The sequence below is a fragment of the Podarcis raffonei genome, chromosome 10, assembly GCF_027172205.1.
Source record: "Podarcis raffonei isolate rPodRaf1 chromosome 10, rPodRaf1.pri, whole genome shotgun sequence".
Classification (NCBI taxonomy): domain Eukaryota; kingdom Metazoa; phylum Chordata; class Lepidosauria; order Squamata; family Lacertidae; genus Podarcis; species Podarcis raffonei.
Window position 1 is genome coordinate 63,388,096 of NC_070611.1, and position 14,645 is coordinate 63,402,740.

Consider the following 14,645-nt stretch of genomic DNA (forward strand, 5'->3'; position numbering starts at 1 on the left):
GCTTTTGAATTACTATGTACTTATATTTAACTGTCATGCTCCAGCTGCTGATGGACTTATTCACACTCTCTTCATTTTCCTTTCAGAAAAAATTATACACCACTTGACTGTAAAAATTCAAAGCAGTTCACAAAGGATAAAACAGTGAGGGAAAAAATCACAACCATACTTTAAGACATACAAAAGTTAAAATACTAAGACAATTCTAATTACCTCAGTTTTCTAAGTATCATGGTACCCTTGCCTGAACAAAAATGTTTTTAGCTAGTGCTGAAGAGTGCAAGTGAAGCTTGGGGGTTCCATAACTTTACAGTGGTACCTCGCAAGACGAATGCCTTGCAAGACGAAAGAGTTTTCCGTTTTTTGAGTCGTTCCGCAAGACGAATTTCCCTATGGGCTTGCTTCGCAAGACGAAACGTCTTGCGAGTTCTTGCGAGTCTGTTTCCTTTTTCTTAAAGCCGCTAAGCCGTTAATAGCTGCTAAGCCGCTAATAGCTGTGCTTCGCAAGACGAAAAAACCACAAGACGAAGAGACTCGCGGAACGGATTAATTTCGTCTTGCGAGGCACCACTGTACAAACACCATATGACTCAGTGGTGTCCAAACATTTTTCAAAGAGGGCCAGATTTTATCCCAGGAAATAAACTGCCACAGGGGCCAGATTAAACTGACCAGCATGCCAGATTAGGCCCCTGAAACAGACTATTTTAAGGTGGGCCCTCCAGCCACCAAGCTGGTCCACACACATCACAGCAGGAGAGGCAGGGCTAACTTCGTGGGACAAAAAACATTTTAATGCATAGCATATATATACAACATTTTTGAGTATGCAAAATCATGCAATATCTTAGTAGTCCTTACAAATACCATGAATTGTGGTGAATGTGTATTATTTACATCGCGACCCAGAACAAGATATTCAAGGCAGTTTAAGAAAGTGACATAATGGATTTTAAGAACCAAGTCATATTGCCTTTTATTTCTGGTGGAAAGCAAGAATCCTACCCATCACCTCCCTGCCCAGCCAGCCATCACACTTGTGTTATAATCCAAAACATCGGCTAGGATAAGGGAGACCTAGAAAAACCAGTATAATGCCAGAAGCCTGGCGATGTGATGAGTGAGGGCCTAGCAGCCTTGGGGGCAAATCCTGCCCTTCTCCAGCCCCGTCGCTTGCTTGACATTTCTTGCAGTTCCCAATTTATTCTGAAGTTGAAAAGTAACATACAAACAAAATACTCTAGGAATCATCGATGAACAGCAAGTCATCATCATCGCCATCCTCTTCCTCTTCCATTTTAATCTTTTTTGCTTGGATGTGTTTCTCTGAATGAGGCGGTTTATGTTCACTTCCCCTTTTTTTACGTGCAACATCCGTTTTCTTTCCAGATGAGCTTCCTCGGCTGGATAATGGAGATTTGACCTGACAATCAAAACAATTTTTGTTAGCATGCATGCTCTCTGACTTCAAACTAGATGTAGAAATTTTACTTCTTCCCCCATTATCTCTTCCAGTATTGCAGGAGCGCCTAATTTGAGGTGGGGTCAGCAAGGTCACCTGTCCTTGGACATTGGGGGTCTGCACAAAAGTGGGTGTTGCCAAGTTTATGTGGGAATGTTCAGGGAGGCCGGACAGGATATATTGTTTGATTATAGCCTTTCCAACCTGTGTAAACAAGTTTACAATTTAGCAGAGTAACATTCCCCTTTTTAAACTCACAACGGATACGTTTGCTCAGGCTCACTAAAGCCTCTATAGTAACTGTTCTGGTATTTTCCCCTTATTCCCTCATAAAAGATAAGACACGACACAGTCTTCTATAAAATTATAAAAAGAGTTTACTGACATTCTGTTCACAATCGGATCCCAGAAGGCAGACTTATCTTAGAAAAGTGACATACACCTGGAAACTTTCTCATAAGGAGACAGTCCCTTTGTCCTCTCTTGGCTGGAAGCCAAGAGAGTATCTTTGGCTAAGCAGATCTTGCTTCTTCGACAAAAGTAGTCATAGAGAGAGAGATGGCCAATCCTATGCTTTTGTTACCCGCACAGGTGAGGCCACGCCCACTTCTAGTCACATGCAGAGGAAGTCTGTTCCAGCCCAGAAGGAAACAGGAAGTTTATCTGCTGGCTGGACAAACATTCCTCCCCATGTGTAAACATGTTCACTCTAGGAATGTTGTGCTTGTCTGCTCTTGTGTTTCACATCCCACAGTTTACACACTTGCCCACACAGGATGTACGCAGCAGCAGCAGTCACAGGTTATTGCCCCTCCCCACTCATCAATGTTCACTTGAACAACTGAGGAAGGGGCAAGTGGGGAGTACATCAGGCTCCTTGGTTGTCAGCTCTCCTGGGGCCTGTCCAGGGTCCTGAGCCCTGCTATTAATCTCCCTTGCCTTCAGGCATCCTAGCATTGATGAAGCTCTATCAGTCTGTTTTCCACCTATCGTCTCCTAATGCTGCTGCTATTTCTCCTGATGGCTCCGCTTTGGTAGAACAGGGCTCTGCGAGCAGTGCCACTTTGGAGCGTGGACACCACATAGTTTCACAGCAACTATACTGCTCATTCATGTAGTGCACTCAGAGTTATCTGCACAGAGCACACACACAATCACACACAAGTAAACCCAACCCAAGGGTGAGTGGAAAGAGTACAGTGATCTAGGTGGGTATAAAAGACAACAACAAAACAGACCATGGAAAGTCCATAATGTCACTGCTGAAAGAAAAATTTCAGCCATAGCAACAAACCCTATCTTTTGTTATTGTGGAACATTCAACTCCCTCTTGCATGGAGGGGGGTCAGCATTAACAAAAACACTGTGCTGCCTGCTCAGAATTACTTTGGAAAGAAAGCTTTTAAAGCTCTAATTTGTCTTTCTGTGATTTGTGTCACTTGCTAACACACACAAAACAAGTTCCCATGAAAATTAGAAAAGGGAACAAAGCTACTGTTATTAGATGCCTAACACAGTATTAAACCTAGAAAAATAACAGGAATAATAATAATAATAATAATAATAATAATAATAATAATAATAATATACCTTAGCAATATTGTTTTTGCTCATTACCACTGGCATCGTGATAACATGAGTCTTGTTTCTCAGAAGATCAGCTCTGGGTCCTATCTTCACGTAGGATATTGTAGCAAATGCTGTGAAGCTGAAGTCTTCCCTGAAAGAAATTAAGCCTTTGCGTATGAAAAGGGGAGAGGTAGAGCAGTTTAAAAAGGGTGGGGAATACTTGACTGAAACAGAGCAAAAAAGAGGCTCATGTTTTATGGATCTTTGGCTTTGGAAATGGGATGAGGGAGCATCCACTGTATTCTGGGGTCTATTGCTAAGCCTAGCGCCCCATAAAATCTTTTCCTTTGAATTTGCACAGTTAACACTGAGCTAACAGAACAGAGATGTTGCTGAAACTACAAATCCTGCCATTCCTAGCAATTGGCTATGTTGGTTAGGACCGGTGGGTGTTGGAGCCCAACGAAATCTATAGGGCCACAGGCTAGCTGTAATAAAATTCCGGGGGTGGGGAGGGTGTTATACAAAGCATGGAGGTATGTAAATAGGCTTCTTGTTTCAATACTTACTTCAGGTACTGCTGCAGTATCAAATGGGCAACAATTCTCTCCAGTGTATCACGGGGAAGCTTGGGAGAGACAACATCTACTCCCAGTTTTGACAAACCCTTCCCTAACCAGGCATCAATCAGCTTCAGAGGAGTGAATTTCTCTCTCATTTGGTCCACTTGCTTTAAAATATTGACAAGATCCCGGCAGTGCCCTGTCACATCCATCTTCTCAAATGCTGTGTGTCACCAGGTGGGAGGAAAGATGGAAAAAAACACAAATTGTTAGCTGCAGGAATTGGAGGGACCAAAACAGGCATCAAATTCAACCTATGCCAGGCAGGCCTCCACATATGAAAAACCTCTAGCTTTGAACCTTTCAACCCATAGCTGGAGGATGCGAGTACCTACTGCCATTAGCAAAGCTTTCTCAGTGAATGGTGAAGCCAAGCTAAAGGAAACAAAAAACGTGGGCATTGCAGTGGTACATTGGTTCTCGAACTTAATCCATTCCGGGAGTCCATTTGACTCCCAAAACAGTTTGAAAACCAAGGCGCGGCTTCCGATGGCTGCAGGATCTTCCTGCAGTCAAGCGGAAGCAGCGTCGGACGTTTGGCTTCCGAAAAACGTTCGCAATCCAGAACACTTACTTTCAGGTTTGCAGTGTTTGGGAGCCAAAACTTGCGAGTACCAAGGTGTTCAAGAACCAAGGTACGGCTGTAGAAAGAATGTGGCTCTCTTCACCATGGTACGCTCGCCTTCCTTGGGCTAACCAAAATTTTGGGGAAACAGTTGGCATGCATGTTAAAGGTAAGTTGTAACTGAACTGTACAACAGAGCTGTACAAGTTGTTCCTGGGTTTGAGCATCAAGTCCCACCCATCTGGGTGTGGCCTGAAGCAAGCCAATGCGGCTGAAGAAAAGGGCACTTGCTGTTCTGCAGCAACAGCCAGTCATGGGTAGCTTATGCTCAAGAAAGCGATTGCCTTTCTCAGCGCAGCTGGCGCAGGAGAACACAAATCCTTGCAATGCACTTGGAAGTGAGCTGCAATAAGAGGGAGCCAGTCTGGTTTATTTCAAACCTTCCAGGTTTGAAATCTTTTTTACTTACACTCTTCTCGGCAGCAGTTATCACACATTTTGTTGCAGTTGGCGGAGTCCCAGGCCTCATCAAAGTGATGTGCTATGAGAACTCGGCGACACCTGCAAGTACAAATACCTGGGGTTAGGATGCAACCCAATGCATGTGGCTCCTATGGAAAGGCTATAAGACAATCAGCAGAGTAAACACTGCAAGTAAAACATGTGCTGTATTCAATAACCGAATGGATGGAAGAATGTGGGATAAACAAGTCTCACTGAAATTAAAGTCTATTAATTTGAATAGGAGCTTAATTTCTCTGGAACTCACTGCCTTTCAGCAATTTAAATTCACTACAGACATTAAGTGTGCACTTGAAATATATAGATTTCTGAGGTGGAGATGGACTACTTGACACATGAGAAGTAGATTCCAATTTTCTGTGCACGGTCCTTAATATGGGATTACAGAGAGAAACAACAGTGTAAATGGACACATAGATACAACCCATGCAAGCCTGTAGTCATTTTTTAAAAATGTCTGAAATATTTCTGCAGCTACTAAAATATGAAAAGTGAACATTATGGATATTTTCTGAATTGAAGAAATCTGTCACCCTGGAAAAATTAAGTTTCCTTGCTATCAAGCTTGGATTTTCTCAAAGTTTTGGCAGTTCTGATGCAAATGTAGCATTGGTACTCTGAATACCATGTTTTTGCAAATAAGGAGCCAGTCTCAGCGGCAGGCATCTATAGGTCTGGGCTTGACCTTGTTGACCAGGGAAAACATGGTGCTTGGCATTTAACTTTTGGGTTTTTAAAAACAAAAACAAAACAGAGATGAGATTAACATTTCATTTATTAAATTTATATCCTGCTCTTCCTACCCAGGGTAGTATAGTCTGGTAGCACAAAACATTCAATAGCCAAAGTTATTTCTGCAACCACTTAGACTGTTGGACCACTGAGAATTAAAAAATATATATCAAAAAATATCAATATACTGGCAGACAGCAAAAGAGCATAGGATGCCTCACAGGGCAAAAGGAGACCCCAGGACCAACTGCACAACCCTGCTTTTCTTAATTTTTTTTTACAGTAAATAATATATTTGGAGGCTTGGTATTTTCAGATACTAACTTCAACATCCTGGCCAACATCACATTTTTCAATAAACTCAAGAGAAAAAAGTAGCTTAAAACAAAAAAAAGGACAACCTCAGACAAAACCACTTGCCTGTTCATGTTGTGGCAATAGGAAACCATGTCGTACAATTTTTGTTGCCCTATGTTTTCCATCACCACCATTGTGCTGATTCTGAATATGTCCCCAAAACCATAATATAAGATGCAGTCGGCTTTCTGGTCATCCCGACCTAGAAGGAAATATTAAGAAGCAGATTTTTCTTTCCCCACGTCAGAAGCACAGGCACATATGAGTACATACATCTACCTGGAATCTCATCTCCATTGAGCATACCTGCACGCCCGCTCTCTTGGTAATAGTTCTCCATGGATTTGCTCATTGAATGGTGTATTACAAACCTCACGTCTGGCTTGTCGATTCCCATGCCAAAGGCAACAGTGGCCACTACCACCTGAAAGACAAAGGCAATAAGGATCATCAGGACATGAGGGATGCAAGTTGAACGGAGGAAGAGATGGAGTTCTCGCACAGCTCACCTGAATGTCGTTGGCAGACCATCGCTTGTGAACTCTGCTCTTATCTTTGGGTTCCATGTTGGCATGGTAGGCACCTGCCTTAATCCCCAGCTTCTGTAAATTCATAGTAACCTGTTCAGCATCCTTCTGGGAAAAGCAGTAGATAATTCCTGTATCAAAATAATTTTATACCGATGAAATCAACAAATGGGCTCCAAGCTATGCAGTACATAGGCAGGGCTTGGGAAGACTTGGGAGCGCTACCTTACAAGGAATGGTCTCCTACAGATGCTACCGTGCTTTAAGAAGTCAGCACTCATTTTCATTACAAAGTTCACCTGAAACGCCTTTGTATCTTCCGTTGATGAGTTTAACTATGTCCTCAATGAAATTCTGAGCAGCTGATGGCTTTTGTCGAACCTAAAATGCATATTTGAAGAAAGGAGCATTCAATAGCACACATATACAAATTAAATTTTTCATCTCTTCAGAAAACTGCTAAGTGATTTTAGCCTTATGTACATTCGGCGGTTTGAATCCCCGCGACGGGGTGAGCTCCCGTTGCTCGGTCCCTGCTCCTGCCAACCTAGCAGTTCGAAAGCACGTCAAAGTGCAAGTAGATAAATAGGTACCGCTCCAGCGGGAAGATAAACAGCGTTTCCGTGCGCTGCTCTGGTTCGCCAGAAGCAGCTTAGTCATGCTGGCCACATGACCCAGAAGCTGTATGCCAGCTCCCTCGGCCAATAAAGCAAGATGAGCGCCGCAACCCCAGAGTCGGTCACAACTGGACCTAATGGTCAGGGGTCCCTTTACGTTTTGGAATAGAAACACTCCCTGCTATGACTGATTGAGGCCACCTTAACTCAGTGTTCTGCAAACATTAAATCCCATCTCCCAACAGCCCTTGTCAGCATGACCAATGTCCTGGGATAATGGGAGAAATATCCAGGCAGCCACATCTCCCCACCAATGCTATACAGTGCATCACACCCCAAACCCCTTGTTTTCTTTTTTAAAGAAGGTCTCAACTAGGAAGTCCAAGTTCTTAGCTCATCTGGTCCTGGAAGCAAAGAAGTGATCTGAGCAAATCTGCCTATTTCCATGTTATATTCAGACAATGCAGGGATGGACTGAGTTATTTTGCTAGAATCACCCAGATCCATATTTATATACACTTCTGAAAAGCAACACATCATTCCAGACTCTGCCTTTTGATTCCCAACATTACAGTAGTATTTAAGAAATTGAATTGGTAAGTTTTGTAGAAAAGCATGCATGTGCCCAACATGACTTACAACAAAAGTAAACAACTGTAACAATGAAAGTTTCTAAATGAGATAGTCTAGTGCGTTAGGTGTGAAACTGTCCAGAATTCATGACTCCCTCCAGTACAAGAATGGTGGAGTTAAACTAAAAGTCTCTATGAATGTGATGAAACCAGCTTAAATCCTACACACTCATGTTTGGTTTCTTAGCGAGCTTCTAAAATATTCCTAGAAAAGGCTATCTTCCCAAAGGCAAGAACAGACTCAACAGGGATACCTCATAATATAGGTTGGGCCGATTAAATGATGCGGTGAAAGTGATGCACTTCTGAACGCAAAGAATTTTCTGAGCATCATGCAGAACGTGGCTTGTTGCCGTCGCTGTCAACCCAATCAATGGAGCATTAGGAAATTGCCGCTTTAAGATACCAAGCAGCTTGTAATCTGAACAGAAGTGGAAGACAAAAAAGCAGGAGTATTTTAAAGATATAGAAATAAAACCCCTAATATTTGCTGCCACTATATTCTGTCTAGCTCTGCTTAAGCTACTTGTAAGTGACAAAATCATTTTGCAGTTATGAACTAGGCAAATCTCAACACTGCAGAAAACAACACTTTTTTAAAAATCCCTTTTAAAAACAACAAACAGTAATGGCAGATGTGTTTCTCTGAAAAGAAGTTTCTCCACCACCACCAATATTTCCATGTGGCAGGATACTGCAGCAAAGTGATAGATGTGGTCCAGCGAGGGAGAAAGAACCTCGGCCACAGGAAACTGATAAATGCAACTAAAAAAAATGAAGTGAGAAGAGCAATGTGGCTTAATAGTTTCTAGTGAAGAAGAGTCAAAGCTCTTCCTGGTAACATGAAATTCCTTCTAGACAGACATACCAGGCCTGAAGTCGTGTCCCCACTGGCTGCAGCAGTGAACCTCATCCACTGCAATGCGCACAAGCCTTCCTGCTTGGTAAGCTTTTTCCAGCTTTGACATAAACATCTTGCTTTTCGCAATCTTCTCTGGGGTCACGTAAATGAGTTTCAGTTGCGAACTGCGAGACAGCATTTCAGCGTGAACCCACTTCACGTGTTCCTATTTGGGAATAAAAAAGGGGTGCTTGGCACACATACCGGGGGCATCAAAATGGCAATGCAGCGTAATAACCAACAACCGCTTCTCTAATCTCCCAGGCCTTTGCCTAATTATAAAAATCTGTGGCCATTTAAACTGCAGGGTATTGTTTTTGTTTGTTACTATATTATGTATTTTTGTGTTTTTATATTGCAAACTGCCCTGTTATCCTCGGATATAAGGCGGTATAGAAATTATTATTATTTCATCACAAAACTTTAGGGGCACCTAACAACTCTGCTATTTATGGGTCAAATCAGCCTGAGTAAGAAGGAGGAGGGCTGCTTTATGGAATCGTGCCAGGAGAAGCAAGAACAAGATGGCAACATATGCCAGTATTAAAGAAGCTGAGTGACAGCTTTGACAAATCCTCATTCTATTTAAACAAGACCTTAAGAAAAGTGAAAACAGCAGTTTCCTTTCTTAAGTACCCCTTGCAAAGTGATAAGATAACTTCCCTTGGCAACTCAAAGACTTGTATCAGCCCTGCACTTGGTTTGCACCAAGGAAGAACAGACAATGTGAATTGTACAGAGATATGCTGCTTATTTGGTTTTAAAGCTTACTGGTGTATTTTATGGTGTGTTTTTATTGTTGCAACCCACCCAGAGATCACTTGGCAACGAAGGGTGGGATACAAATTCTACAAATATGTGAATCTAGAATCCCATCTCAGCAGACAATCTCTGCTAAGGGCAGGAAAACCTTTCATAAACACTCAGAGCAAATAACCTAGCTTTAAGGAAAGTTCACTGCCTTACAGTCATCAAGAAAGCTCCTGACTTGTTCATATTATGAAGGTGAAAACTGTATGTTCCCAAGCTAGGTTCAAGTTCACCAGCTGAGGAACGTGTCTATGCATTTTCAGAAAATGTAATGCAAGCAACTTCCAATTCTGCCCTATCAAAACCCACAAAATTGGGTATACATGCATCATGCGTCTATCTAAGCACCAGTTGTTTGTCAAACTGAGGTTCAAAAACCACCTGTGGCCACGGTGCACCAAATGATGAATGTAGGGTTTTTATATTTTTAAAAGACTTTTGTACCATACAACTTTATCAAATACTCCTAGCCTCAAGTTCAATTCTGTCCCCATTGGCTCTCATTCCTGGGCTGACCTGCTCTAATCAGAATGATGCCTTAAAGGAGGTTTATCTAAGATTCACATGCAGACTAGCTATAGCCAATCCAGGCTGTAAAGCTTTAGTGCAGACAGGCAGAATGCCCTTCTCTTCTCAATGAGTTCCTATCACATGGCTCCATATACCTGGGATACTGGGGGCAGCAAGTCGCTTTCTAAGTCAAAAGTTAACAGCAAATCCCATTCTAGAAATTAAGCATGGAACCCAACCCCACTGAGACTGTGTACAAAAGAACAGGTGAACTGAACCCCTTCAATATCAACTTTCTAGAGAGGGTTTTCAGGAATTTTCTTTTTCGGAGAATTTTTGTCCTTTCACATGGAACTTGTGCAAGTCATACGAATAAGCAGAAAGGACATCAGTGACAATATATGAGGTAAGCATGTCAGCATTTCTCTCAGATGGCAAAGACTGATGCCCATGTCTGGCAGCCAGCCACCTTGCTGGGCAGCCATCCATACCTTGCTGCTTGAGGCGTTTAGTAAAGTCGCAGAAACTCCCAGCTGCTCCAACATCATTAGCTGGTCTTCCATTAGTGAGATCAGAGGACAAATCACAAGTGTGAAGCCTGAAAGGAAAAATAACCCCTCGTCTCAAGTCACCGGAAAAGTTCTGTTTCAGCACATGTCAAATAGCAGGATTCTTCACACACCTCTAATGGCAGATATGTCTAGCTTCCGTCATGTTGAGGCCACGATTAGTGCTAAACACGATCTGTTATTGGTTACAAATATACAGTAAAACCACAATTTAGCTTGAAAAGCTAAGCTCTCAGCCTCAAAGGATGTCATTTGTGGGACTAGTCAACTTGGCAAGCAGATAGGACAAGAGAGGTAGGAAAACTGCCTTAACCATGGTTTGCTCTTGCAAATTCACCCCTCCTCCTGTAGCCCCGTATAACTAACAAGTTATGGCCCAAGTCGAACAGCTTTAACTAATGTCATTTTGCTTATAAGTACAAGTACATACCGTCCGAACATACTGCTGGCAGCTGGTAACACAGGCTCTTTCCCCCTCCGGTAGGCATGACAAGGAATACATCCCTTCCGCCCATTGTAACATTGATTGTTTCCAATTGCAAAGGCCTAAATTTTCGAAGCTTAAAGTTATTTTGTAATGCATCTCTGACGTTTGCAGACCATGAAAAATCTGTGAAAATGAAATAGCAGCCGTACATTTAAAAACAACACTGGAGTTCATTTGAACACAGAATCCCACCCCCACCAAGGTGTAATAGTGAACATTGTCTTCCAAGTTGACTTTAATCCCCTAAATTGTCTGTGGTCTGTGGTGAACAACAAATGAGCCTATGTCTACTCAGAAGTTAGTCCCACTGAGTTCAATGTGACTTACTCCCAGGTAAGTGTGTGTAGGAATGCAGCCTGAATTACCTGGGATCTGATTTCTGTCTTCCCCTTGCAATTCAAATGCTCATTTGGGGATGAATACTAGGAACCCTAAGACCAGCAGGCTAAACCTTTCTTGGGAAGTGCAGCGAAAATACAGGAGACATACATTTATGTCAGTATAACCACCATCCTGAAGACAAATATAAAGAGACCTGCTAAAAGCCAAGAGCATGGCCAAGTGGAAGGCTTGGATGGCCAAACTAAATTATGGTAGGTAGGTGTACTGGGAAAGAATTTGCAAACTTAAGTGAAGCAATGGAAGATGAAGTCATGCTATCTATAGAATATTTATTCGGCAGCCGTAGCAACCTTAATGCTTTTGTCTCATTTAACAGATGCACATTTTTAAAAAATAATGAAAAACATCTTTACACACACACCCTTCAAAATAAGCTACAAGAAACTACCTTGCTGCAAAGTCACATCTCATGCTATTTTAACAGCAAGCAACAGTAATGTTTTGAACCGTTTGACAACAGTTTTTGTGACAGCCCAAGGATTTAAAAATAGTAAGTGCTGACCTTCCTTGTTCCAGTCTTCTGCTGCTGATTCAATATCTTTGCTGCTCCCGCTCTCTGTGTCAGAAAACTGTTTTATTTTCTTCTTTAGCACTGTCTTTTTCTGAATGAGCTCCTGCTGATGTTCAAGAAGTTCTTGTACCTGGATCTCCAGAGCCTGCAGTTCACTGTCAACAGATGCCAATTCCTCTTCCAGCACTAAGGTAGAAAGATTGCCATGCAAACATATGTTTGTTATCTTGTGCTAGGCCACATTAACCCACCCCAGGACTCAAAAGGAGTTTAGCAGAGCCTTTTTACTCTTCCTATTAGGAACTCTTCTTTAAACCTTACTCTAAATCAGGAGAGGGCGTCCTCTTTGGCTTGTGGCCCCTCTCATCCACCCCTTCTTCCTATATGCTGGTTTCCTTTGAAGAGAATAATGCTTCATGGGGCTGAACTCCTGAGCTCTTATGAAACTTCCATGCCCAGCTCTTTATCTCAAACTACCAGGTACCCCAAGCACTGCCTTCGTATTCAAGCAATTTGTTATACAGCCAGAACAACAAGCAAAATGGCTCATGCACACAAGTTTTATCCAGAAAATAAGTGGGGGAGGAAATCAGAGGAACAACATAGGTTTATTGCTAATGGAACAAATAAACTGTAGCCAAAGATCTGGTTACCTGACAGTGTTGTTGCCATCTTCAAAGTTAGAAAGGCACCTCACTTGTTGAAATATTGACCAAAGCAATTTTCTAATAATTTCTTTCTGTAAAGGTAATTTTGAAAGCATATTATTAATTTTATGAAAGCCGGCAGGCAAGCAGAATAGCTTCTATTGCAGAAACTCTGTGTTCATTAGCAGCATATAAATCTCTTTGGGAGCCTTTAAACACTTCCATCTGTACTAGAAAGAGCCAAGCTAAGATCCCACTCCAATACGGAACCACACTCAATATGTCATTATTGTCCACCTCCCATTTCTATGGACTATAGTCACATTTTCTTATGTAGGCATAGGATAGGCTCATGTTCAAATTGCCACTCACCCACTAAGTCTGCAATGCCATGTATGCTTATCTTGGAGTACAGCTCCATTAAACTCAGAGTATCAACATGTATCGGATTGTATTGCTCATGATCTAGGGCCAGTCACTCATAATTTAATTTATTATGAGCAAAATTTATACTGCCCTGAGCTCAGGGACAAAATGCCTTCAAGGTGCCTTTTGTAGATTTTTGCTTTCGACTATTTTTGCCCATTTATACTTGGATTTGCTTAGCCCACAGATATAAAATTGTCTTATCTTTATGGAGTATATTTTAGCCACTAGAGGGCATCACACAGAGAGACCAGTAGTTAAGGTAAGCAAGGATTTTTTTAAACAGACATGCTTTATGTAGGACTCGTCCTCTTACACAAAAGAACAAGAGTGTCTTGCTACATCTTAAGAGACTAATAAATTTGTTATTCAGTACATTATTCATGTTACATTGCTATTTATTTTACTACATCTTCGACTGAATAAAACTTCCTGTTGTACTATTTTATAAATTATTTATGATTATGTATATAGAGAAATGTATCCCGTAATAAATTTGTTACTCATCAATGTGTTTTGATTTCAACCTGCCTGGGCAAAAAAGCAGAGTTTGCAGGGACAGGGATGTCACATGATTGACAGGTGACATCAGGCAACTGTCAAGGGGGCTGCCACACCCACCGAGCACGTACATGTTAGGGATGATGGGAATTGGGAGTGCAAAAACATCAGAGAAGGCACAGGATTCCCATCGCTGCTATATGTGAAATACTTTCCTAATAAGAACTTGCCACTCATGAAACCAAAAGTCTTTCCAGCACCAGGTTTTCCAACATATCCCCACAGCCAGTTTTTAATCAATTGTCCTGCTTGGGTCAGCCTTCGCTAACCTGGACTGGACTGAGTTTCCCTCTAGCCCTCTTTACAATGGGAAGGAACACTTTCGGCCCAGCTAACATCTCCTAAAGCGGCTTGTGTATCACCAATACACAGAAGCAACCCAAGTCCACAGGCTTAACATTAGAAGAGACACGATAATTCGGTATTGTGATTATAATAATTTATTAATTATACCCCGCCCATCTGGCCGGGTTTCTGCAGCCACTCTGGGCGGCTCCCAATCGAGTGTTAAAAACAATACAGCATTAAATTGGTTTTGTTATAATGAGGCTATTATTGTAATGTAATGGAAAACTAATAAAAATTACTATTTTTATAAAAAAAAACAATAGAAGAGGCACATCGATAGCTCAGTCAGTAGAGCATGAGACTCTTAATTTCAGGGTCGTGAGTTCAAGTCCCACACTGGGCAAAAAAAATATATTCCTGGACTAGATGGCGCTCGTGGTCCCTTCCAACCCTGCAATTCCATGGAAAGCGAAACGGGATGGAAAGGGAAGAGAAACAAAACACCAGGCTAGAAACATAGTAAGCTGCTTTACAACCTTCCACAGGCAGAGCAGGCGCTCCGCCCCTCCCTCAGACCACTCCACCCATAAGGACGAGCCCCTTCCCAGCGACCCCCTCCGCCCGCACCTACCTACCTAGGAGCCAGCATCCCGCACTCCTTCCTCTCTCCTTCTCCTCAAGACACTGAGCGCTCTGCTTTCCGGAAGCTCCAGCCGGCTTCCCCTCCTTCGCCCCGCCCACTGGCTCTCTTCTCGAACTCCCACTTCCGGCGCAGCCAACCCAATCGCCGGCGAGCCGCGCTCTCTCCGGATTGGCCCGTGGCGGGCCCGCTCCGCCCTTAGCCGATGCCACGCGCGCGCTCTCAGTACTCCTCCGTCGTCGTCATCCTCATCTCGGTGGCTCTGAGGTGGCGGGGGGCGGGGAGAT

General features: G+C 42.5%; 1 protein-coding gene across 1 annotated transcript; it reads right to left on the reverse strand.

Moving 5' to 3' along the window:
- Nucleotides 1–772: 772 nt before the first annotated feature.
- RECQL (RecQ like helicase) lies at nucleotides 773–14,440 on the reverse strand. The gene is made up of 15 exons (XM_053407467.1): nucleotides 14,354–14,440; nucleotides 12,450–12,535; nucleotides 11,788–11,982; nucleotides 10,827–11,006; nucleotides 10,319–10,425; nucleotides 8,475–8,673; nucleotides 7,861–8,027; nucleotides 6,657–6,738; nucleotides 6,340–6,488; nucleotides 6,137–6,254; nucleotides 5,894–6,032; nucleotides 4,689–4,780; nucleotides 3,601–3,817; nucleotides 3,053–3,182; nucleotides 773–1,423 (listed from the first exon to the last, which is right to left on the reverse strand). Exons 2-15 carry the CDS (start codon nucleotides 12,466–12,468, stop codon nucleotides 1,241–1,243), a joined length of 1,977 nt encoding a protein of 658 aa, XP_053263442.1. The 5' UTR covers nucleotides 12,469–12,535; nucleotides 14,354–14,440; the 3' UTR covers nucleotides 773–1,240.
- Between the last annotated feature and the right edge of the window lie 205 nt (nucleotides 14,441–14,645).